The following is a 25,479-nucleotide window of genomic DNA, read 5'->3' as shown; positions in this document are numbered from 1 at the left end:
AAATTGGAAAAATTAAAATGAAACAAATTCACAGCAGAAAAAAAATATTTTGGAGGTGAATCACCTTTGAAGATAATTAATATTTGTGAAAATACTATCGTTAATTTGATGATAAACGTTAGTGGTAGGGAGTAAAAGGTAAAAAATTAAAAAGGAAAGAAAGATAAGAATAGACAATTAATTCATGATGAGGGATATACCATATGAAAAAATCTGATGTAGGCATCACATGACTTCCTTGTACGCCTATTAAATTACATATACACATTTTTTTAAACGAAAAATATATAAGATTTTATTTCATTAATAACTTCTGATATTTTTTTAATTTTATTATTGAATTATTATTTATTGTAAAATATTTTTTACAATCTGACATTAAAAATTATTAATAAATCAATACATTTAAATGAAAAAAAAGAAGGTAAAAAAAGGAAAGCAAATGAAGTCGGATTTAAACCGATGTGCCTTCCCCTTGTAAGAACCAAATATTTCATTAATTAAAATTTTATTTGGCTATAACTCTGAAACCAATGAAAATAAGTATCCCTTATATATATATCTTGAAAGCTCTCAATGAGAATTTATCACTGCAGTTAAGAAAAATCCAAAATCTAAAATTGGATTTGGAGAAGAGGTGCTCATTTAGATGTTACAACGGTCCTAAATTCAAAATTTTAATATCCTGCGGATAATTTTTTTTGAGTTATGCGAGATATATACGATGTACGTACATACAGACGTCACGCCGAAACTAGTCAAAATGGATTCAAGGATGGTCAAAATGGATATTTGCGTCGAAATATAAAATCCAATAAAATATAAGTCCAACTCAATACCAATAAATATCAATAGATTTGATATCAATCAAATCAAAATCACAATATTTCCTTTACTTCGTACAAGGAAGTAAAAAGACTTAAGTACAGACTGTTCAACTTAAATGAGTACCATTCAGTGTAGGTCCCTAACCATTGCACTATAGTTTACTCTAAATGCTTATTTTTGTTAAAATCATATATTGGTATGAGATGGTAAAATAAAGTGCAAGATGTTGGTATGACTGGAGCTGAAGTGGAAAGAATTATTTATTGGCTACGCATTTGAATATTTCCAGTCTGCGTCAAGTATTGTATTTTGAACAAGGTTGCGTAATCGTGTGTTGTTATTTGTAAAAATGCAATTAACTGCTGGAGAGTGTGTAATTAATCTTAATGGAAACTTATTTTGAGATGAAATCTCATGTTGTGTAGTGGTGAAAGTTTAGGGAGAAATTTGCAAAGGAAGCACCAGTAAAAATGTGTTATTCAGAAGTTAATTAAAAAAATTTCGTGAAACAGTTTCGGTATCGGACCAGAAACGTGCCGGACACAAATCAGTTTTAAAAACGCAGGTCGTATAGGACATTAAAACGACAGTTACAAGATCTCCTCGTAAATCACTGCGGAGACTATGGCGGAAAAAGTGTGTAGGTTCATCCCACACTGCAGTAAGAAGGCTGAAATCCGTATCGAATGCAGGTTTTCCACGAGCTAACTAATGCTGATTATGCTAAAGAGTTCACTACTGTCAACGGTTCAAGAAGTTCATCAGAGGCAAAATTTGCATTTTAAATGAAGCTTTTACACAGAAGAAGCTTGGTTTCACGTTGGTGGGTATGTTAATAGTCATAACTACCAGACCTGGAGTACTGAAAACCCATAAATTTTCTTTGAATCTCCCCTACACCCACAAAAAATTGACATATGGTGTGCGATTTCAAGGGGACGAATAATAGGACCCTTTTTTTTTAAAAAAAAATGTGGATGCTGCCATTTAGCAAGAAATTATCCAATAGTTCATAGCCTTACTACAAGAGGATGAGCGTGTTTTCTGGTTCCAACAGCACCCATTCACTCTGCTATAGGAATGCTACAGGATTTTTCGGTGGAGAAAGTAATTTCCAGAGAATTGTAGCCATCAAGATCCTCTGATCTGACTAGTCCAGATTTCTTTTTGTGGAGTTACTTAAAAGGAATTGTTTATCAGAGCAATCCGTACATCCTAAAGGAATTGAAGACAAACATTATCAATTCCATTCAAGAAATAGACAGGTACAGCTAATAAGAAAAAAACAGGAACATGGTCAAACGTCTTGAAAGATGCGTATTACTGGATGGACATAATTTTCAATACTTTCTGTAAATTATTATGTAAGGATTAGATAATAAAATTATTATATATAGACTAAACCAAGTGACGAAACCTCTTTTAAGTTGAAAACTTTGTAGTATGTAGTTTAGGAGCTATTTCGCAACAGAGAGGAACATAGGAATTCATTAAATTATTTAAGTTATTGACAATAAAGACAAATGAACGCAGTAAAAGTTTTCAAAAAAAAAGTTCAACATGTAATTGTTTATAAAAAATAAGGTAATTTTTATTAATCTTTAAGTTATTTTTTTTCATTGTTTGAAAACGCCTCACATTCCTGCTGAAGAGAGCCTTGTAGGTGGGCGTGGATTAGCTTTGTGTGTCTAATCCTTAGCCGCGTTAGGATGACTTGGCCTCTTCTGTTATTTAGTGTAAATGTTTTCTCGAAGATATTCTTCTGGATTTCATGTAAGGCCGTATGGAAGGACTGAGCAGCCAGAACTTATTCAATTGACTACATAGTTTGACACGGATTTTCTTCTTGAAGTAGCCCCAACATGTCAATTCCAGTCGAAGGCCATTTTTTTCCGCTCTTTTGGCATTCTCATCAGCTTTACTTTCTTTGTTAATCAGTATTTTTCATATTAAGAAAATAATATGAAGGTCAGCATACATGACGGGTAGTACATTACGGTACATTTTAGGTAGTACATTACGGTCAGTATTCATTATTAAGAATGAAAAACGCGAAATTGTATTAAATCTCTAATTTCATAATTCAATCGGTAGAAATTTCCCGAAATAAAAAGTATTACGTTCCATTTTTGTCGTCATGTGCTGCTACCTAGCGAGGGCTAGAGCTCTTCGGCAAGCTATGGTCATAAGATGATCATACGACGTCCTGCGTCAATATGGGAGTCAATAATAGGAGTGGTCATTATGATGTTGCGACTTCTATTCATTCGGCGCCAGAATCTGACCCAGAGCGGTCGTGTTGTACATTCAGGATGGACGCGCATACGAATGTTCGGATGAACGCTAATTTTATTTGTATACTTATATGTTATTAAGTTCAATTATGTGTGTTACGTTATATGTTAGATGTTCAATTATATATTATCGAAATGTCAAGACGACAAGAAATTAAATAACAATTCAATAAGCAACAAGGCATTGTTTCAATTCAGCACCTCTGCATATTCAGTTCATACTCCCACTAAAACTTACCACATAGGTTTTATGGTCCTCCACTTTGCAAAAGATATAACAAAATGGATTTAACAAATGGTTATAAATTTTATAGAACGCTATTTACCATGTTATATGTTTAAAAAATTATTTCGAAGCTAAGAAAGCGTAGAAGATATACGACTGAATTTTAGGAAAAAAGATATGAACAAATCTGTCATTATTAATAGAAAGTCCACCTCACAAAGTTACTCAATAATTCATGACAATGAGTGTTACTAGAGCATAGAGGGCAATAGTTGAAAACTAATATAAGAAGATGGCAGAAGCTTATGTAGTAAAAATAAAGAAGAAACTATAAAACTGATAATATTCTACGTAAAAATAGAAAAGAAAAACAATATTCGAGCAATAATATAAAATAATGAAGACAATATATAAAAATCTACATAATTATTAGTTTAAAAATGTTAAATATAGTTAAATATTTTATTACCTGCAGTAAGTTGTATACAACCAGCAACTCTAGCGGTAGCCGTATGTATTACGTAACTGATACAACAGGCGGCCAATGCAGTAACAGCAACCAGTAGACTAAGGGCGCTGCCTAAACCGACCAATACGGTGCTAGCTTGCCACCATGGACTTGGTATATCCCAGAATCTGACAAGAAAATAAAAATATGTAAGTAAATTGTTATATATATATAAGTATATTTACTGTAACTTTATATATATTTACCGTAACTTATATATATATAAGTTACGGTAAATTTGATTAATCCACTGATTATACCGGCCTCCGTGGCGCGAGTGGTAGCGTCTCGGCCTTTCATCCGGAGGTCCCGGTTTCGAAGCCGGGTCAGGTATGGCATTTTTCATACACCTTATAAATCATTCATCTCATTCTCTGAAACAATACCTACCAGTGGTCTCGAAGTTAAACAAAAAAAAAATCTGGTGATTATGTATAATTACGGTGAATTTGATTAATCGCCTCCAAAGTTGAAGAATAATGTATATAATTTGTATATTTAACGGTAATTAGACGAGGTTAATGTATGTTTGGTAAGGTTATGTTGATATACGTACGATTCGCCAGTAACTGAATTACCGTCAAACCAAGACTAATTAACAGCGTTTTAATTATCTAAATAATAAATTCAATAATTAGGGTATAGTAGAGTTATTATAATATGGAGAATATGTAACATGACATAACTTTTATATATTTATTAAATTCCCCAATACTAGAGGCGATTACTCATATTCACCGGTAATTATGCATAATTACATCGAAAATAGGGTTTGTTTGCATTTGGGTTGGGGGGGGGGGAACAAGAAATATCATTTATTTTACTGTCGGTTACAATGTTTTTTTAACAATAATCCACCTTCTTAAAATAACCAACAACATGGGTTCTGACAGTATGGGTTCTGAACCCATATTTCAGAACAAAATTCCATGTCATTGTAAGTAACTGAAGTTAGCGGTATTCACTGTTACAATCCAAGTATGGATTGTTAATTTTGTAAATTTTACAACCCATAAAGTATGTACCTAAGTGTCAACTTTGAAACCAAGTAACGAATGGTTAAACATTTACCTTAGATATTTAATAGATTAAACTATAATTATTTCAAAAGTAGTTCACCTATAGATGAATAATGTTTACAAAATTGACAGAGACATGGAGTTTTGTAATTCAGATTCTTTAAACACAGATTTTGAAAATATTTTTAGAAAAGCTTCAAGATTTTCTGATAACGTTTTGTAAAAATCTTTGTACTCAAAACCGTTACTCTATGTTACCCCATACCAAGAGTTCAACAAATAAAATATCTATGATTTGTAATTTTTAATATTTAATTTTACTAGAAAAAAAAATCTCTTTTGGCACGCTGAAGACGAAGGTAGATTTCACCAGTACTAAGTAGGGGATAAAAAAAATTTCTACCTTAAAGTTAAAAAAAAAAATTATATTTACTCAATACGACAATAGTTGCATGTGAAAAATTTTCACATGTTTAGCATACGACAAGCCCCATCCATGTTCTTATAATTCAAGCAATATTTTGGTCATTCCTTGTCGTAAGGGTTGGTTTCAAAAATTGTTCCAGACAAAAGTTTTAGGTAATGCTTAAAGAAATAACGACATTAATACGATTCGATACTGTCCCTATTAAGGGATGTATGATTATTTTTTGTCTTCGAAACCCCACTTTTTCCACCCTCTGGCCCAATGGTTGGTGATATCAAATAAATCTACAGTAATACGTTTTAGGCGCTTATCCAAAGAATAGCAGAAACTTTAAACGAATTCGATATTTTACTTAAGAAAGTTATAGCGATATTTTACTTTTTTCGGAAAAGCCTCCGCATTTCCACTCTCCTGGTCTGATTTTGGCTGTTAAGGAACTCGACCATAATTTTGGGTCGAGTTTTTTTAGAGAACAATTTGAAAGTGATTAGCTCAAAATTACGGCTATTATCCCTGTCCACAAGAAAGTGAAATATATATACATATAAATAAACCTTTGAGCTGACGGTAGTTTTGGGGTCTGAGGGATGTGAAACGCGAAGATATGCCGAAATTTTCCGGAAGTCGAATCATGGCACCCATTACAATAGGTAAACTCTCTTATGAAATCTAACTAAAATAACCGACAGAAACAGTTTTTAAAAATGTACTTGTTTCTATTATTTTATTTTATATATTTTTAAAAATAATTAATTATATCCAAAAAAAGTTATTTTCATAGATTCTTTCTTTTTTTACTGTGTATTTTAATTTTATACTTACTTTTTAGATGAAATCTACTTGTTACTGAATTTGTAAATTATTAGAGAATTTTACAATTCTGATTAAAAATTAAAATGTTATATCTGGTTTCTTCCTTCATTTTTGATTATAATTTTATCAAAAGGAACTAATTAAACACATTAATAAATATTAATAATGCAATAAAACACTGGTTAGTATGACGATTTTTTACAAATGTTTAAACCCAAATTTAAAAAACAATTTTTCAAAATTACAAAATCAATTATCTCAAAAGCAGGACAAAGCATGTCATATTCTATCACTGGATTCTTCTATATACTCGTATACATAAAAAATAAAACTTAAATAAAATTCATTGTTTAATTAGAAGGAACATGTGTTTAGAAGAATTACATCAGTTATAAGGATTGGGATAATCTGAAAAAAAGGTATTTTTTGTTTTCTGCTGGTAAACGTAATTCAGAACTATTTGTAAGAACTTATTTACAAAACCAAAATAATAATTGTCAATTTAAAACTGTAAGGAAACTAAAATACTCTTATTATCTAAAAACAAGAAAAAATGTGATAAATTATTAAACAAACATAACAGTAGATTAATACCAAGTAATATTGAAAATAATTTGAAAGAATAAATAAACAGTTTTGTTATTTCAGAAGTGGAAGAAGAACACTATACGATTTTTAGAACTGCAAATCTCTAGTCTGAAAAGGGATATATGAACATCAAGAGTGAGGCCGAAATATTTCCCACATTTTGATCATTAATAAAATAAAAAAAATTAATTGGTACACCGACATTTTTTTTTATTACTGAAACGAACTTATGGTGCAGTTTTTTAATTAGGTGTTAACAATTATATCAATTAAATATCGACCCACACTGACGATAAACTGTAAAGCCTTCCTCGGAAGTTATCAAATACTCTTTCACATATTTCTAGAGGAATCCTAGTGTTTTCTTGCCGTGTCACATCCTTTAGGAGGTATAGACTCTGAGGACGATGTCTAAAAATTTCTTCTTTTAAGTATCTTGGGAAGACAGTTCTATGTCACAACGAAAATGCAGACTACTTCCGGAAATCGAATCTGTGACTTTCAGGTTAGAAATCAGATACTACTGACTAATCAAAAAGTTATTTTATTATAAGTACAACAGGAAAGTTTTAACCCATTTCAATAAAATGAGGTAATTCATTTCTTTACCTCCTTATATAATGTTTTAATGAAATTTTTAAACTTACTTTTCATCAAATGATCATATTTCGAAGAGAATTCTTTCATGAAAGAGTTTTTTTTAATAATTTCACTGAATATTTTTTCCACATACCTTACCTGAATGATTTTTTAAACAAAAATACTTTTGCTATTTAGAGATTTATAAATTATTTTTACCGTAATCTTTATTTATTAGCATTAGCATAATAACAAAGGTATGAAATATGAATTTATGATTTGATGAATTTATGATTTACGGACACCTCAGGAATGGAAAAGAGGAAGAGGGCTCGCTGGGAGAGAGTGGAAAAAAGATATGAGGGAACTGTGTGGAGGGGCTATTAGCTGAGAGTGGTTTGGATAGAACAGAGTGGTAAAGAATGACGTCTGTTTTCTGAGGAATGTGGTATAAATATTTTGAAGATTAAATTAAAGATTTAAAGCCTGAAAAGTGAAGTAAAGTATATATTATGTTTTTTAATTTAAATTAACTTTCTTAATTTATTGTTTAGTAATAATTTATACTGTATTATGTAAGCAACAGTTTATTTAGGGTTTAACTTCAACCAATGCTAATTTTCAGTATTAATAAAAAAAAAATCATTTGGTATTATTACTGGCTTATAACAGCGTATAATATCTAGCTTAATATTGGTTTTATATTCAAAACTCTCATTCGAAAATTCAAGATAATTAAGGGGAAAAATTATGGTAAACAAGCAATACACAATTACGTATTTCAGAGATGTAGCTTTTGTTAGTAGTATAGAAATATCAATCCTGGTCAACCTTGAACTTTGACCCTATTGAAAATTTATTTACCTTCTAATTATGAAAATCAAGTTTACCTATGAAGATTTAAGACACGCAAAATTTTATTTAATGAAACTGGTTTATTTTGAGTTGAAATATGATGTAAAGACGCTCAATTTGCAGTTGAGAATATAATTATTTGTAAAATGATAAGAAATAAAAGAAATTATAAAAATAAATAAATAATGTTTAGTGTTTTATAATAGGCATCCTGGGGAAAGAGTTCACTCGTTATAAAAAAATTCTCAACGCCATGTTTGCTACAACGTGAAATTTTATTTCTATTGTGGTGAGGAAACGCAACCAAATAATAATGGTGAAGAATGTTGTTACCTGACGTTAGTGAAAATATAAAATGTAAAGTCATCGATTTAGGACCTTCGGGAAGGTCCTAAATCGATGACTTTACATTTTCAATTTTCACACACACACACAAACAGATAGAGAGAGAGAGAGAGAGAGAGACGCACTCAAACACTTTAAACCTTCATACGGTACCTCTTGGTTAATGGCGTAAAAGATTTTTTTTCTTCCACGACATCAGTCAATTAAACATTTAATAATGGAATACAATAGTGAAGAACGAACATGCTAATCGGTACTTTCTGAATTCTTTTATCGAGTGTAGATTTAAAAAATACATTACTTTCAGGATTACAATAAAACACGTACAACAACTCACACTTACACACACACAGATATACGCACTCAAACACTTTAAACCCTCATACGGTACCTCTTGGTTAATGGCGTAAAAGTTTTTTTTCCCACGATATCAGTCAATGACTAACGGGATGAAGGTCCCAAGGCCTGTGCTAAATCTAATGGATGATCCTGTTCCGACAAACTATAGTGCGTTTTGGTAAGGGAATATTTGCATACACACGTGCACACACACGCAGACTTATTAAACATTTAACATTCATATTCTCGCAACAACACTCGTGCATGCACGCAAGACGCAAGCGTACCCCGTCCCGATAACTTCGTACCCTTCTCCCTATATAAAATAGCGACAATGAGATTGTGGAGGAGCGGGCCAGTGTCATGAATATTGCAGTACTCTATTGGTTCAAGAAGTATTACGAAACGTCCCGGAGTCAAAGATTAAGATTTTACCATGATTGATATACACAGTCCGTCCCCCAAGAAAGTTGCTTCGTGTGAAATAAAATACAAGACGTTGTTTATTTTTAGTTTATATGATTTTTTTATTCAAAACAGACTCCTTGTGAGTCAATACCCGACTGAGAGTTGGAAAAATTGTTTGAAACAATTCTGATACTCAACCTTTGAAATTGTCTGCTGTACCAAGGTAGTAATCTCTGGATAACTGAAATCGTGTTGAAACGATTGAAACACTCGAAATACTGAAAACACCATGTTTCATCACCTGTTACGATGCAAGACATGAAATCTGGGTCCCTTGTGGCCGATCTTTTCATGTCTCTGCAGTATTTTTGATCGTCAGTGAGTGAGTGGGACACAAAGCGACAACAGATCTTTTTGCTCAAATTTTCAGTTTTCCGATGCACAGTTGTTTTAGGAATTCCAGCGATCTCCTCAATTTACCTGGTAGATGCATAACGATCATTTTGAAAAATTTCAGCCACTTTTTGAACATTTTCTTCTACTCGAACTGGCGATGATGCTCTTGGACGTGGATTATCTTCAATTCTCTGTCTACCATCACGAAACCTTGCATATGTTGCATGGTTTGATGTTTTTACCACTCAAAAAAATACTGCCATATACTTAAAAAAGTATATGGCACTTTTACCCAATTTAAAACAAAACTTAATGTTTGCACTTGCTCTATTGTTCCTTTCACGACCGAAGTTCAAAAAATGCTGTTAAAGTTTTGGTTATTACGAGCAGCCTGTGATTCCAGAGCTGTTGAATTTAAATCAGAAGATAGTCGGAATACCACGCTAGTTAATTCATGCATCCGTTCACAGATCGCATAATGGTTACGCGAATATAAAAATCAGCAACCTTTTCTGTGGTACGGGCTGTGTATATGTACTACATACTTTTAGCGTATTTATCACAATTTTTGCTTCTATTTTCTCTTTTTTTTTGAACACCCTTGTTTTGCAGCTCTACGTTTCTTGTGAGCTGCTTTCTTTTATAACAGTAGCATTTTCTCCTACTCATAATTTAATTAAAGACATATTTATACATATATGTAAGGTGCAATTGACTTTACAACTTTTTCTTACATATATATTTGAGTATTTTGCTTTTGATGTATATTATGTCTTCATGATATCTTTCTGATTTGGGGCTAATTCCCTGTTTCTTGGGGCCTTATTGTAGTATGTAGTACTTTGTATTTACTGCATTCCATGAGGTTTTGCTGTTTGGCTGCAGATTTTTACTGTTGTCTGATATATGCATTTTTAGTGTTATGTTGTTGCACTGATCGTGTAATATTAATGAGTGTCTCTTTTCAGGGGTATGTTTATGTTCTTGCTGTAGTGGTTTTGATGATTTTTTTTATATGATGTTTATATTATCGTGAGACTTGTTTTCTTGAGTTTTTCTTCTCTTGTATTCTCTATATATTGTGTGACTTTTTTCTTTGTATGCAGTTTCATAATCTGTTTTCTGTATCTTGATGTACGGTGATGTATCTTATTTGCTGTGACTGATGTGTTTTTGTTGGTATTCCTTTCGTTTTTCCTGTTTAGCCTCCGGTAACTACCGTTTAGATAATTCTTCAGAGGATGAATGAGGATGATATGTATCAGTGTAGATGAAGTGTAATCTTGTACATTCTCAGTTCGACCATTCCTGAGATGTGTGGTTAATTGAAACCCAACCACCAAAGAACACCGGAATCCACGATCTAGTGTTGGTATTCCTATTATGATGCAATTGCACTATGATGTATGAGTGTGTGAATGGGCGTGTAATCCCCCTTCTAGAAGGAATACTTCGTTAGCGGGTTCCAAGAAGGGTGATAGCCAGGGGTGGCGATTTAGTCGGGTCCGTAAAAAAAAAAAATGAAGTAAAATTAACTTTCAAAAAAGTACAATCGGCATAAACAAAAATATTTAGTAGAAACGACAGTAAACTTGAATCTAAAAATGACAGTTTAACTTCTTTAAATTCCGAATCTTTGGAGTCAAAGCCTATTTAAGAATTAATAAATTTTAGTGTTTATTTTTAATTGTTTAGCTTTTAACAATTTTTTTTTTGTTTTTTGTTTATCTGAATTTTTAACCATCCTTGGATTTGCTGTGTTCAGGGAAATATGAAAAAATGATTTAATATTCAGATTGAAAAGGTATCATTAATAAAACCAAAATACTTTAAAACCAATATAAAAAAGATTCAAATATTAGATTAAAAAATATTATTTGAATATATTTTGATTTTTTTTATGCTGAAACAACAAATAAAAGAACTTCTGAGGCTTTTATCTCTCATCAAAAATAAGACCGTTAATTAAAAATGGATTAGATAATTTTGTTACTCAACATTTATAAAAATTTAATAAAAAGATTTTAATTTTACCTTACATAAAATTAAAAAATTCTACATACCTTTTACAATAAAACAAGTATGTAGATAAATATCCTGTAAAATCCGATTAAAATTAGCTCATTGGCAAATAAATTAATAATCAATAAAACTGTTTTATATGTAAAAAAAAATTATAAAAACGTTTTATTTGAATATGTATTTAGAGATTTAACCAATAACCGGTTAAATAAGTAGTATTTACACTTCCAGCTCAGGGGAGGGGGGTATAAAAAGTTAAACAAAAAAAAAGTGTATATATAATCCCTTTACACACACGCACACACACACACACACACACACACACACACACATATATATATATATATATATGTGATACATATATATATGATATATATATATCACTCTCTCTCTCTGTATATATATATATATATATATATATATATATATGATATATATATCACTCTCTCTCTCTGTATATATATATATATATATATATATATATATATGAGAGAGAGAGAGAGAGTGAGAGAAAAAGAGAGAGAGAGAGGGAGAGTGAGAGAGAGCGAGGGAGAGAGAGTGAGTGAGAGGGTGGGTTAGAGAGAGAGTCAACAATAATAATTATTAATAAAATAAATAAATAATTAATTTAAATAAAATTTAAAGTTAATATTTTAAAATTAATAATAATAGTAATAAAATTTACTGATAAAATTATACTTTTGATAGAAATAAAATGTGAGTCAAATGAACTAATGGAAAGCTGATTGATTTAATGCTAGAGAATAAATTCACGTTTGAAAATAAGAAAATTAAGAGAAAAGTAAAGAAACGTGACAGAAAGGTGGATAATGACAAATTAAAATATTAAGATAGAAAAACATAATACACCAAAACTGTAAGACTTTTATGTGATGAAAAATTATATATAACTTTTACTACTTATTTAACCGTGTAACTTCTTAAAGTCCCGCTCTTTCTCTCTCTCTCTCTCTCTCTCTCCCCCCCTATATATATATATATATATAATATGTTAAAATTAAAAGCTGATGATCTACAAACATTTAATGTTAGTTAATTTTTTAAAAAAAGAGAAGACGTATAATGAAGTTAAAAAATTAGAAACTGGAATATATAAAACAGGTAATTCAGTATATAGGATTTATTACATACAGTATAATGCGGTTAAACGGTTAGTGTAGAATAGAAACGGATAGATATTAAAATCAAATCAATCAACTGACTGAAAAAAAGACCCTCACACCGAAAAAAAAGATAATTTTACAAACAAACCCCACTCGTATTAAAAGAAAAAATTCTTTAATCATAAAATAGAAATGCAGAAATATGTAACAAGATTACTTCAGATCGACACTAACGCGGTAAAAATATATATTATATATGTATAGACGTTATTTTATCATAGTTTAAAAAACATTTCTTCAGATTTAAAGGAAAAAAACCTGTTATATAAAAACTAGCCGGTCCACCTTGCCAGAAACTGGACCTTAGGGACCCAGGTGAACCCCGGAGCCAACTCAGGGGCTCTTTGGGACCTCCCGGGGCCACAGAGTCTAGTCCAAGCCCACAGAGCTCATTTTGGTTGCCATTCCCCTCTACCCAGACGGCTCCGCCCATAAGACACTCACACTGTTCATTATCCTTATGCCTATCAGAATAATACTCATAAATAACAATTAAATAATCAGTCTATAGAAACCTTAAAAAGAACCTAAATTATAAAAGACGAATAATAGTAACTATGGTAATTAAAGTATACACATTTTTCCATGGCAAAAAGTTCAAATTGCTTTTTTTTATACTTTTATTTATAGTCTCATCAACAATTAGAGTAATTAGCGACTGAATTCAAACTTATTTCTTTGCCGTGGTGACAGGAATATAAATAATGAAGTAAAAGGATTAATCTTTGTTCCTTAATGAATCTATTTATTTATTTTTGTAAATAAAATTAGTTTTTTTTACATCAAAAATGTTATCATTGTGAAATCATTCGGAATAAAATTAGGCTTGAACAAAAACTAAAAACGAAAAGTGGGTGAAATTAATTACACACTCCCATTTTTTTTAATCAGTAAAAAAAATCCATGAATCTTGTTGAGAAATTTGGATTCCGCTACAAAATTTTCCGTTCCTAATTTTAATTGGTAATCAAGTTTTATAGAATAACAGCATAAAACAGGTATTGCACCTGACTGAAAACGATTCCAACAAGGTACATTTAGACGGTAAAATACAATGCGATATCAAATTTTCATATCAATATTAAATCTCCTTTGGTTAATTTAAAGGTAATTTTGTAAATATTTCCTCATCATCCTGTGATCCTTTCTCTCATGCTTGAGAGTTGGTGACCCGATTCATATCCCTCTGACAATTTTCATAGCTTACTATCCTCTGCCATTCAAATCAATGTGCCTAATGTTCCGCTCCCGTCACCTCTTCAATTTGGTCCAGCCATTTTTTTGCCGTTCTTCCGTGTGACCTACTACCCTCGATTTTTCCCTGTACGTCTATCTTTTAAAGATTTTCATCGGGCCTCGGACTATATGGTCAAAAAAATAAAACCGAGGATGCGCAGGAATCATATTGCAGACACCGCTGTACGCCCAGATAATTTATAATCAAGTTATTTGTTCTCTTTTCCGTCTATGCAACGGAGAATATTTTAGTAGGCCCACATTTAGAATGAATCAATTCTTTTCTGGTGATCTAGGTCTCAACGATACATATGACTACTTGGAAGACTAGTACCTGAAGCAGTCTCAGCCATGTATTCCTTGTGAATAGCTGTCAACTTCGCAAGCGCCTTCGCAAAGATAATTATTCTTCATATTTCGGCCGACAAATCCCCATTTTATATATTGCTCTATCGCTCTATACGTATAGAACTACAAAAATTGGAAGTAGTTTTTGTCGGTTGTTGCTTCCGAGTTATCGCTATTCACCACATACCGGATAAAATAAAATGTTAAGAAACCATTTATGTACCCAAAATATGTTTTAGTTTAAAAACTACTTCGCGTCTATCACAGAAAATTCAAGGAATTTTATCATTCCATTTTTGGTAAAACAATTGTTATATATTTTTATCAGGTAACCTGTCTGAATATCTTTCAAATTCAAATGAATTTGAAATATATCTATCAACTTCAGAATGTTAGTCAAACGCTGATTTTAGACCTAATGTATTTCTCAAGGTTGAACTCGATTTTGAACCGAGTATATACGTTGTTCTTCAAGTCTTTAAGAATGTTCTGGCGTAGATTCACGTTGCGTACGATCATAAATTCTAGTATTCCTAGAGGGTTTTCTTCCTATCTCGTCAACCTTGGGGTTATGAATATATTAATACAAAAACGAAAGTCGAATCTATTCCAATTATGTGTATGGCTTACCGCTTATCCTAAAGGAAATTCTTAGTTCAGGATATAAATATCTTATTTCACAATGCTATTTTACTTGCGTGAGGATGATTTATCGCGGTCACCGCCATATTAAACCCACCGGGCTGGTATAGTGATTAACACGTCATCGTAAATCAGCTGATTTTGAGCCAAGAGTTCTAAGGTTCGAATCCTAGTAAATTCAGTTACGTTTATTACAGATTTACTGAAGTTAATAAAAGATTTACTGAAGGTTAGTACCAGTATTCACCGGTACTAAACCGTGAATACCGGTGTTCTTTGGTGGTTGGGTTTCAATTAACCACACATTTCAGGAACGGTAAACCTGAGACTGTACAAGACTACACTTCATTCACATTCATCATCCTCATTCATCCTCTGAAGTAATACTTATGGTGGTTCCGGAGGTTAAACAGATAATGAAGGATCACTGCTATATTATGACGATGACATTAAATTAGTAAAACACACAGTACTTTCTGAAAAAATCGATATTGCTCGAATCCAATATTCCTGAAACCATTAAAAACCTTGTTAAATATGTAAATATTAGTCATTCCCTTTAATTTTATTGTCATACCCTTTAATTTACATATATTACGATAGTAATGTAAATTGATCTTTTATAGACAATTATATTTAATACATCACATAATAAACCTCTGAAGAAGTCGATATTGACAAAAGACGAGGTCGATATAAATAATGCCAGTCGATATAGACAACGATATTAAAGTTAGTAAAAGAAGTTCTAGGTTATTTATTTATAGATTTTCAATGAACGAACAGTTCGTTTTTGAATTCAATATGAACCTGTGTATGTTTGTGAACACGTTTTATCTCGAATTTTGGTTTTGTTTTCGGATTCGGATTAAGCATCGTTAGAGAATTATAAAAAAATATACGAATGGTCGCGATGGACTGTCGGGTTCACTTCAAAATTGTCACCAAAATTAAAATACTGTAATAATTATTATTCAATAACGGTGTAAGCTATCAATCTGGTTCAAACGCACTACTATAAAGTTTACTAAAATGCATACAGGAGGTACATATCAATTTCGTAAATCAAATGTAAGACCCAAAAATGGCGGAAAAACTAAGCTTTTAATTAAAAAAAAAAAAAAATGATGTAACCTCCAAAACACGAGTTAATATATTAAATTAACCAAGTACGTAGAAACCCAATAGATATTTATTAAAGCCATAACAAACTCATTTGGACCACTTGAAGTTTAAAAAAAAAAATTGAAAATAGAAAAAATTGTAATTCTTTAAATTTTAACAGATACCGAAAAGGAACCAACGTCATATAAGACTATAAATTATGAGTAATATAATATGTGAGTACTGACTGATTTGATCGGCAACCAAATAATGTTCACGTGACCTGAGCGAACTTTAAAACTTAAAATTAATCCCTTGATGACTTTTGAAATCTTAATAAAGCGTATAAGGTACTGAAAATTATTAACTACAGTGAAATTTCTTTAATCGCTTAGAAAATACTCGTATAAGTAAACAGGAATAATAATAAGAATGTTAGTTCAAGGAAGTCTTAGTAGACTTTTCCCTGTTAACTGGTTTTATTTATGATTTATATAGTAGAGAGATTGGTGAAGTTTGAACTATAGTAAATATTCCGGAGGTAATAAGAAAGCTACAGTCAAAATTTCGTAATGATTGGTTCAGTAGTTTTGCGGTTATCGGGAATAAACGAAAAAAACATTCTCTCATTATAACAGTAGTAATAAAAGATTTTATTTTTATTTAGTTACTCTGATACAAGAAGAATTTGTGGTTTTAGAATTATATCGTAAATGTAATACCTTGAAATGTGAGCTATGAGTATACGTGTTAATAAAGAATAGTTTATATTTCATCATTTATAATTTTTGTTATATATATGTTTGGCCCAGCCGATGCACGAGCTTGTGACGTCACGAGGAGACCGTATTACTACTCGGCCTGAAAACATCAACTCCGCGTATCAAATCGAAGTATTACTTATAAAATTGTACGCGGTAATAACTATATATTTATATTCACTAATTATAAAAAAATACGTAATTAATTCTTTTATAACCTTTATTTATACTAAATTATTAATTTTTAATAATAAACAAAAGCTTACTTGAATTTTCTTCATTCTTCTAATTCAAACCTCTAGCAAGTTAACCATCCTCGCTAAAGGAATCACTATCACTGTCACTTTTATTTCACTTTCACTATCAGAGTCTAAACATATGATGTAACGTTCTGTAATTTCATCTATCAGTGGTTCCAGTTTTTAATATTTTTTTTTTTTCAATATGTTTTACTTTTTCACAATAGGGTTCCATTCATCTTCATTCATGGAATTAATTTACTCTGTAGTTAATTTTTCAACATCTTTGAAAGAAAATGTTGTGTTATGACTCGCCACATATCTTTTTACGGTTGACCATACCATCTCGATCGGAATCAAATCAGGACGGTACGGTGGTACGGTTGGAGTCTGAGAACACGATGCCCATGTCTTTTCAAAAGTTCACCCACGTGATATTTTTGTACTTCTGCACATCGGTAATATCTTTTTTTCTGGTGTTAGAATTTGGCGCTTTATCAATACTTATATTGTGATAAGGGGCGTTATTAATAACTACATTGGTAAAAGATTTGGCATGAATTTTTCACGCTCTCATTTTATGAAATTATCTGTATTCATGTTGTCATGGTAGTCGCCACTTTTCGAACTGGCTTTCCAAGTTAGTAATTCGTAATTAGTAATTCGGAATAAAAACGATTTCTTCAACAGTATGAATTACAATTAAACGGTCACCTTTATTAATCGGCATGGGAAGTCCCTCAACAGTATCATCATACCACAACTTTTTCGAATAATGTGAACTTAAAACGTACGTTTCATCCAAATAAACAATTGTAGCATGCTTTGTCTGTACTTAGCCATTGCCTACAAATATTCAGTTCTCTTCCACCTGATATCGGATTTCCCAATTGAAGGTTTTCTTTTATTTTCAGTTTTACGCCATTTGAAACTCAACTCTGTCAAAATAACAGCTAAAGTTGGTTCACTGCCTTTAAAATCAATAAGATGATTGAAGTTCTTGCCTTATTTTTTTAAAGTAGGTATTTCATTCTTCTTTGAATGAAATTCATTAATTGTTCTTTTAACTACACCTAAATCAAAACTGTCAGTTTACTGACAGGTTTCGAACGTCGTTTATACATATTCGGCGTGCTGAAAGAACACAATTGGGATATTGATTGAAGAATCATGTCTTTTTTTTCTATTTAAGTTTTTGAATCTGTGTTCTTAATATCGCACAAGTAGCAGCAGTTATTTTTTCGCATTTTTGAATGTTAATTATATGTTTGTCGTCAGTTAATTTACCTACTTTTAGATCTTCTTTTTTATAAAATCATAAACATTATAGATAATTTCACGTGCTTGACGCCTAAGTTTTTTTTTTAACTATGGATTTAAATTCTGTCATAAAAAACCGCACTAATAACGCCCGAACAAAAATAAAACAACAAATAACATCACAAAATAATTGCGAAAAACAATGAGTACTTATAAAATAATATGACCGCACAAAAACGCTATTCGAATAGCTTCACTGACACGATATAAACTGGACTAAAGTTTATTTCTTTATACACACATTGTACACTACGAATAACGGTTCTAATTGTAATCGTGACGAAAGAAATCGTTTCTAACTGCATGTATACATTTTTATAAGCCTAAATACCATTCAAAGCATTAGTAATTGATTAAGGACTTGTTATTGTTTACAAGATTGAGTCATTAAGCATTTTTATACATGTAATCAACTAGAGTGAAAAGAATTAAACATACAACAACATAAATGTATTGTTTGGGTGGCCGTATTTTTTGTCAATAGAAAAATTAAATAAAAATAATTACGCGCAAAATAATGTTTTGGAAAACAATAGTGTAATAATATGTCAGCACGTGACGTCGCAAGCTCGTAGATTCGCTGGGGTAGCAATATAGGTGTGAATCGGGACATATTCCCCGAACTTCAAGTACTAATTCAGTACACCAAAACGAGCAAAAATGTTCATATCGCATAAGTCATATTTTGATATTTTTTCTTCTGGACACCATTTGTGATTTTCAACAAAAATTATTTCTCAGAAATGGATAAACCAACTTTAATTAAATTTGGAAAATCATAGACTAGTGTCTTATTCTAAAAAATAATATAAATTTGAAAACGTCACTTTCAAAAATTTCAAAACGGTGCCCATCTTAATTTATTAATCTTCAGTATCGTTGTAATTATTTTTTTTTATCAAATTTTTACTTATTACAAAATTTATTAAGCATTTTATTTTAAACAAAATGACGCCTCATTTGTAAAATCCATTTACAAACAATCGAGTTATTATAACAATTAACCCGGCAGTACGCTTGCACACCTTAACGCAAGCTCACAATTTTTATTAATTTACTAATATTTTTGATATTATAAATAATTTTTATTAAATTTAGCAAAGAAAATAAAAACAGGAAAAAAAATTATCACTTCTCATTACGGTGCGCAAACGAACTGCCGGGTCAACTGTGTGCAATAACTTGATTGTTTGTCTACGAATTTTTACTACAAATGTAGTGTCATTTTATTTAAAATAAAGTATTTAATATATTTTGTAATAAGTAAAAATTCGATCAAACAAATAATTGCAAAGATATTGAAGATTAAAAATTAAGATGGCCGCCATTTTGAAATTTTTTAAGGTGAAGTTTTCAGAATTTTTCATTTTGTAAAATAAAACACTAGTCTTAGATTTACTAAATTTAATTAAGTAGATTTACACGTTCCTGAGAAATAACTTTTTTCTTGAAAATCACAAAATGGCGTACAGTAGAAAAACAAAGCAAAATAGGGGTTATGTCGATACGAATCTTTTTACTCAATTTGGTGTCCTGAATCTGTAACTGAAGTTTGGGGATTACGTCCGAGATACATTTACATTTAGGAATTTTTTCTCAGTCTGCGATGTAATATTAGTCACTTCTCCCTCTTTAAGTGTTTGAGGTTGTAAAATTACGTATTCCTATTTAATTTTTAAACTTGTCACAAATTCTTACACAGTTTAATTGAGAAATAGCTTGAAATTCGACTATACATAGCTATTTAAACCGAAAATAAAATAAACTTTCGTAACTTTATAAATTATATTTACTCCTTATAAAGATAATAATAAAATTAAAAAAAACAGTTGAAAATTCCTATAAATCTAATTTTATAATTTAAGTATAACACAAAGAGAATTTTTCTAACTTTTAAGATAATCTCAAGTGAAAAAGAGAGAGTTAGAGAAAGAGAGAGAGAGAGAGAGAGAGAGAGAGAGAGAGAGAGAGAGAGAGAGAGAGAGTGAGTGAAAAACTGAGAAAGAGAGGTAATGAATTATGCTACAGCAACAGAAATTTAAACTGTAGAATATAAATTTTATATGTTACATTCAAATCCACTATATAGGACTAAATATTTAATACAGCATGCAGTTCACGTAACAGTTAAGTGCTAGAGAGGGTTTTCGTCTATTTCAATACAATGCGAAAAGATAACTCTAATGAAAATCTAAATAAAACGAAGAAATAAAAAGCTGACAACCATGTTGTGATATTTTCCTGACACTGGTTATTTATTTTTATATGATGGAGCTAATTATTTTGAGGTGGGGGTAATTATGATGTAGTTTTATTGTAAAATTATCATTATATGTTTAAATAGACCAAAACAATTTTCAAAATTAAAAAAAAATTGATTTTTTTTCTGTCCTACTCAAAATCGCCTTCCAAGAAACGTTTTTGATTTTTCTACGTTAAACGGAAGAAAGAAATATACAACCAATAAAAAGTACCTAATATTTCTTTTTTTGTTGGTGGGGGATGAATTAAAATAAAATTTTATTGGATTATTATTATTAAAAGTTTAAATAAACCAAGAAGAGTTTAAAAAAAAAATTTAAATCTACATTTTTAAGCTCTTATCAGCTCTCTTCCCAAAGTATTTTTTTTTTTGGATCGCATGTACTGCTACTATGCATAGGAAGACATTAAAAAAATTGGTTAAAGCATATGTAATAAATAAAAAGAATAGATTTTTTTCAATTTTTGGGTAAAGAGGGAATTTTGGCGAAAATTCTTTAAAAATAGTAAGATAAGCATGCATGCATGTACCGAGCTCAGTATAAAGTGGGTTATATTTGCAAAATTTTGAGAAGATTAACCTACAAAACCCCCGCTTACCACTTAGATAAAATGATCCCAAAAAATTTGCTCAATATACTAGAGTCTCTGTACAAAATTTCATCAATATAATTGAAGCATAATAGTCTGTCATTCAGCTTTCTATTAAGATTCTAACACGCCAACACACGTATATATGTAGATACGTATGTACGTACGAACAATACCCCTCCACGTTTTTTGGGGTTCCTGAGTCATGAAACGTTGAGAAATGAAAAAACCCATACCCCACTTTTGATTGATTACCGTACTTTTCTTCTTGCAGCATACTCTAGAGTTATGATACGAGGAAAAGTAATAATCAGATAACATAAAGTAAGAATTATATGTAACATATTTTTACTTGTAAATGAGTATTAAGGAATAAGTTATTGTATGCTAAATAAATAACCAAAGAATAAAGGATATGTTTTATTTATATATTTTTCATTACTTATAGAATCGTAATTATTGGACCCTCTCTTGGAATATTTTTTCTTCGAAAAAATTTCTTTTTTATACTTCGAAAGTTATTTGTATACGAGCTGAATAACAAAGATGGAAATTACCTCCGTTAAATTTAAATTAATATTATAAAAATTATTAATTAAAACGAATTTATAAAAAAAAAAAAATGTGTGGATTAACATGAATATATAGTTCACAGAAATATTTAATTTGAAGAATAAAAGAAAAAGAAAGATAATGTTGAATAAAGTAAATAGGTGAATACATAAGTTAAGTCAAAGAATTTAAATAATAAAATTACAAAGGACTTGAAACGATAAACTATTAGGGCTTAAGGGCTAAGGCTAAAGCAGTTTTTAATTAAAAAATATTTTATTCCACTGAAGAATTTCTTTCTCTCTTCAGTTGTATGTAGTTAAAACTCGTTTCAAATTAAAATTCTGACCCACCCTATACTTCGTACTATAGAGACGGGTTAGATTTTTGGGTAAGGAAGGAACCTGTTATAAAGTGACATCATCTTATCTCTAGAAAGAAAAAATATTTTTTTACGGATACCGCATTATAATTTATCACCGGTAATATGCCGCTATTATATATGTAAAAATTTTCTCAATCGACCAAGAAGTTGGAGGAAGAATGTGCGCCCGCTGCTTTAAGCTTTCCTTTGCGTGAGATTATTTGTTTTTAGGGGATTCTACTGTTATAGAAAAATAAAATAATGTATCCTTTCTACTCCTTTTCGTTATTTTTGGTTAATTTTTTGTCGTTACACATTATGCGAGTGCTGATCATTTTTGGCAAGGTTCTTATATGATAAAGAAGTGCAATCTTGTTATTATCTAATAGACGTACTGCCTGTCGGACGGTGTTACAAGAATTTTTAAACATTATTTATTTTTTTACTTATCAGCAGATTTCTAACCTTGTAATCTCTTTAACAAACTCCCCCTAAATATATTTTTCATATTAATTTAGATGCGTAATATAATAAGTCTAAAAAAAAAATAAGCCTGCGGTACGTTCTTATTAGAAGAAAAAGTAGTTTTGTATGTAATGTATTAAGGAATACAAAGTTATTAAATAAGAAGAATTAGAATTCTTATACCTCTTTTTAAGCAATGAAAAGAGGTATAAAAAAATGCAAACGCATTAGAAGAGACAAACGTTAGAATAAATAAAACAATAAACAAAGATGTGATAAGTATCTTTATATTAATATTAAGGTTAAAAAATTGCACAGGGAAACGGATTGTAAAAACGCATTAAATTGTGTATTTAGTTGAATCATAACTTTAGTTAACTTTTGCTAACAGAAATTGGAAAAAGAGAATTAAAATTAATCGATTAGGTTTGAACCTATATCATTCAGAGAACATATGTCTTAACAAATTATAAGTGAGACTGCCGTAACCTATATGCCAATTAATTGTATATTTTCATTTTTCTTCATGTTAAATAATTATTATAAACTATTACGTATCTCTATGTAAAAGTTATTTTTTGTTATATATGTACTTTCCTCGCCACCCGGATTTGAATCCGTAACCAAGCATAAACTCAGCTCCGGGGTGTGCCATCGCCACAAGCTACCTCGGCTGAAACAAAGTCGGCCCACCAAGGTAGCCGGGGCATGGTCTTTATTTGCGTGCCAGGGCTCTAATAACGGGAACCCCAATGGGGAACTCTCACTAGAATTTCGGTCTTTACGCCCTGCCGCTAATGAGGAACCCCGAACGAGATCCCCCCATCGGGACTAAGGTCTTACATTCCCTCTCCGAGGTGCTGCGAAGGAGTCCCCGGCCAATCATTGATGGTGGAACGTCAAAGCCTCTCACCATTCCTGGACCGGGGTGCCCCCCACAAACACCCAACAGTGCTAAGCAGACGCCAAATCTTACGGCGTAGGCGAATTCTTACTCTCCCGCTCATCGGGTGCATGTCCATGCAATCTGCAGAAGGATACCGAGTCTCTCGCCGGCAGTCTTTCCGCAGGTTACCGGCCTCGCCACAGGTAAATCAATGGCCACGACGTTCTGGCCCAGTACAGGAATTGGTTCTATGACCCGGTTTCCAGCAGCGCGAACGAAGGTCATCAACTGAGCGCCTCATGACTCTACAAGCCAACTATCCAATACGGACACGTCCGTCGGCCAGCAATTTCCGTTCATCTCAATATCCGCTGAAATATCATTCCCAATGCTATCGGAGGGGACCTCACGCACCAAAACCCGGGAAGGTCCCCCTTCCGGACCGTCTGCCTGCAAAAAGATTGAAAACCTTCCCAGCAAGAGGAGACGCGGACCCGGACCGATCTTTTTCGGTCATAATCCACAACAAATTTAACGTTTTTATTAAAATTCGAGATAACTCCTTCAATTCGAAACAAACCAACTAAACTAATATTACCAGCAAATAGTCCTTGGTTACCGCGGGCCAAACAAAAAATATAAATATTAAACACGTTATTTAAATTAAATAAATCAGCGAAACGGAAATTATACTGAAAATTAACGTTATCTAACGAAACGAATTAACTTAACGTAATTAAAATTAACTCAAAACGAAGAATAACGCATAGTCAAAAATAGTATTTTTTTTTTTATCTCCGGGATCACCCAGGGGTATTTTACCGGGGTATTTGCTTCAGGGAATGTGATGAATGATTTGTAGCGTGTCAAAATGCCACGCCTAACCGGGACTGGAACCCGGGACCTCCGGATGAAAGGCTGAGAAGCTACACTCGCACCACGGAGACCGGCGCTAAAAATAGTTAGACGCTAATAAAACAAACTACCAACAAAACCATAAGAACGCAATAAATAACAAACAACGCTAATAAAAATAATACAAAACAACGAAAAACGAACGACAAAACTAAAAACAGTATATAAGTAAAACACAATAATAACCGCAGTTAGGCAGAGATAGAAAACCCGACTGTATCCTACAAGAATTTTTTTTTTTTTTTTTTTTTTTTTTTTTTTTTTTTTTTTTTTTTTTTTTTTTTTTCCCTACTCCCCCGGGCCGGTTATCCAATTAAGTATACGCAGCCCGAGGGAGTGTCCTTTTACTCTAAGGGGGCCCCACCCACCGGCTGTATGTCCGGCACGGCAGTTTGGCCCCCCCGGTCGGATCTTTTCTTTTATTATTGCCTGCCTCAAATTCCCAGGACCAGGACCGAGTCCGGCAATGCCGTCCCCAGCCCCAGCCCCAGGAACCGGGTCTCGGTCTTGTACTTTGCCTGCCTCTAACCCCGCTGAACACCGGCATGGCCCGACTATGTCGTTCCCAACCGCGGCCAGCAGGGCCGGGACTCGGTCTTGAATTTTATTACCCCATTATTAATGTTAAAATCCTACAAGAATTAGACATAATTATGTTTACGTCAAAGTTAAAATTTTGGATCGTTACGCATACAGTAGTTAAAAAATTAGGATTCGACTCATACGGCCAAGCTGAAATTACTTAATTATATTTTCTGAAAAATATAAAAAAAATAATAATTTATAATACGTTTTTTAATAATTAGTATCAGTATTATTATAATGTTAATTAGAAACAATTTATCCACTTGTATTTAAAGAGGTAGAAAGAGGTATAAAGGCTAAGTGATCAAAATTTTCTCTTGACCTTTGTAAATACGCTCAGCTCAATAGCAAAGCTAAATAATTTATAAAATGCTTGTA

The 25,479-nt window shown here is 31.6% G+C and overlaps 1 protein-coding gene across 1 annotated transcript in view; it reads right to left on the bottom strand.

The window, feature by feature from the left end:
• Positions 1–25,479, bottom strand: part of LOC142330555 (LHFPL tetraspan subfamily member 6 protein-like) — a 347,661-nt gene that overhangs the window by 159,384 nt on the left and 162,798 nt on the right. Inside the window, exon 3 of the mRNA XM_075375905.1 lies at positions 3,818–3,984. Coding sequence (XP_075232020.1) covers positions 3,818–3,984 — 167 coding nt within the window. The remainder of the gene's footprint in view (positions 1–3,817; positions 3,985–25,479) is intronic.

Source organism: Lycorma delicatula, chromosome 9, assembly GCF_047948215.1.
Source record: "Lycorma delicatula isolate Av1 chromosome 9, ASM4794821v1, whole genome shotgun sequence".
Taxonomy (NCBI): Eukaryota; Metazoa; Arthropoda; class Insecta; order Hemiptera; family Fulgoridae; genus Lycorma; species Lycorma delicatula.
The sequence above is the reverse complement of the archived record's forward strand: the minus strand, read 5'-3'. Positions and strand labels throughout refer to the sequence as shown.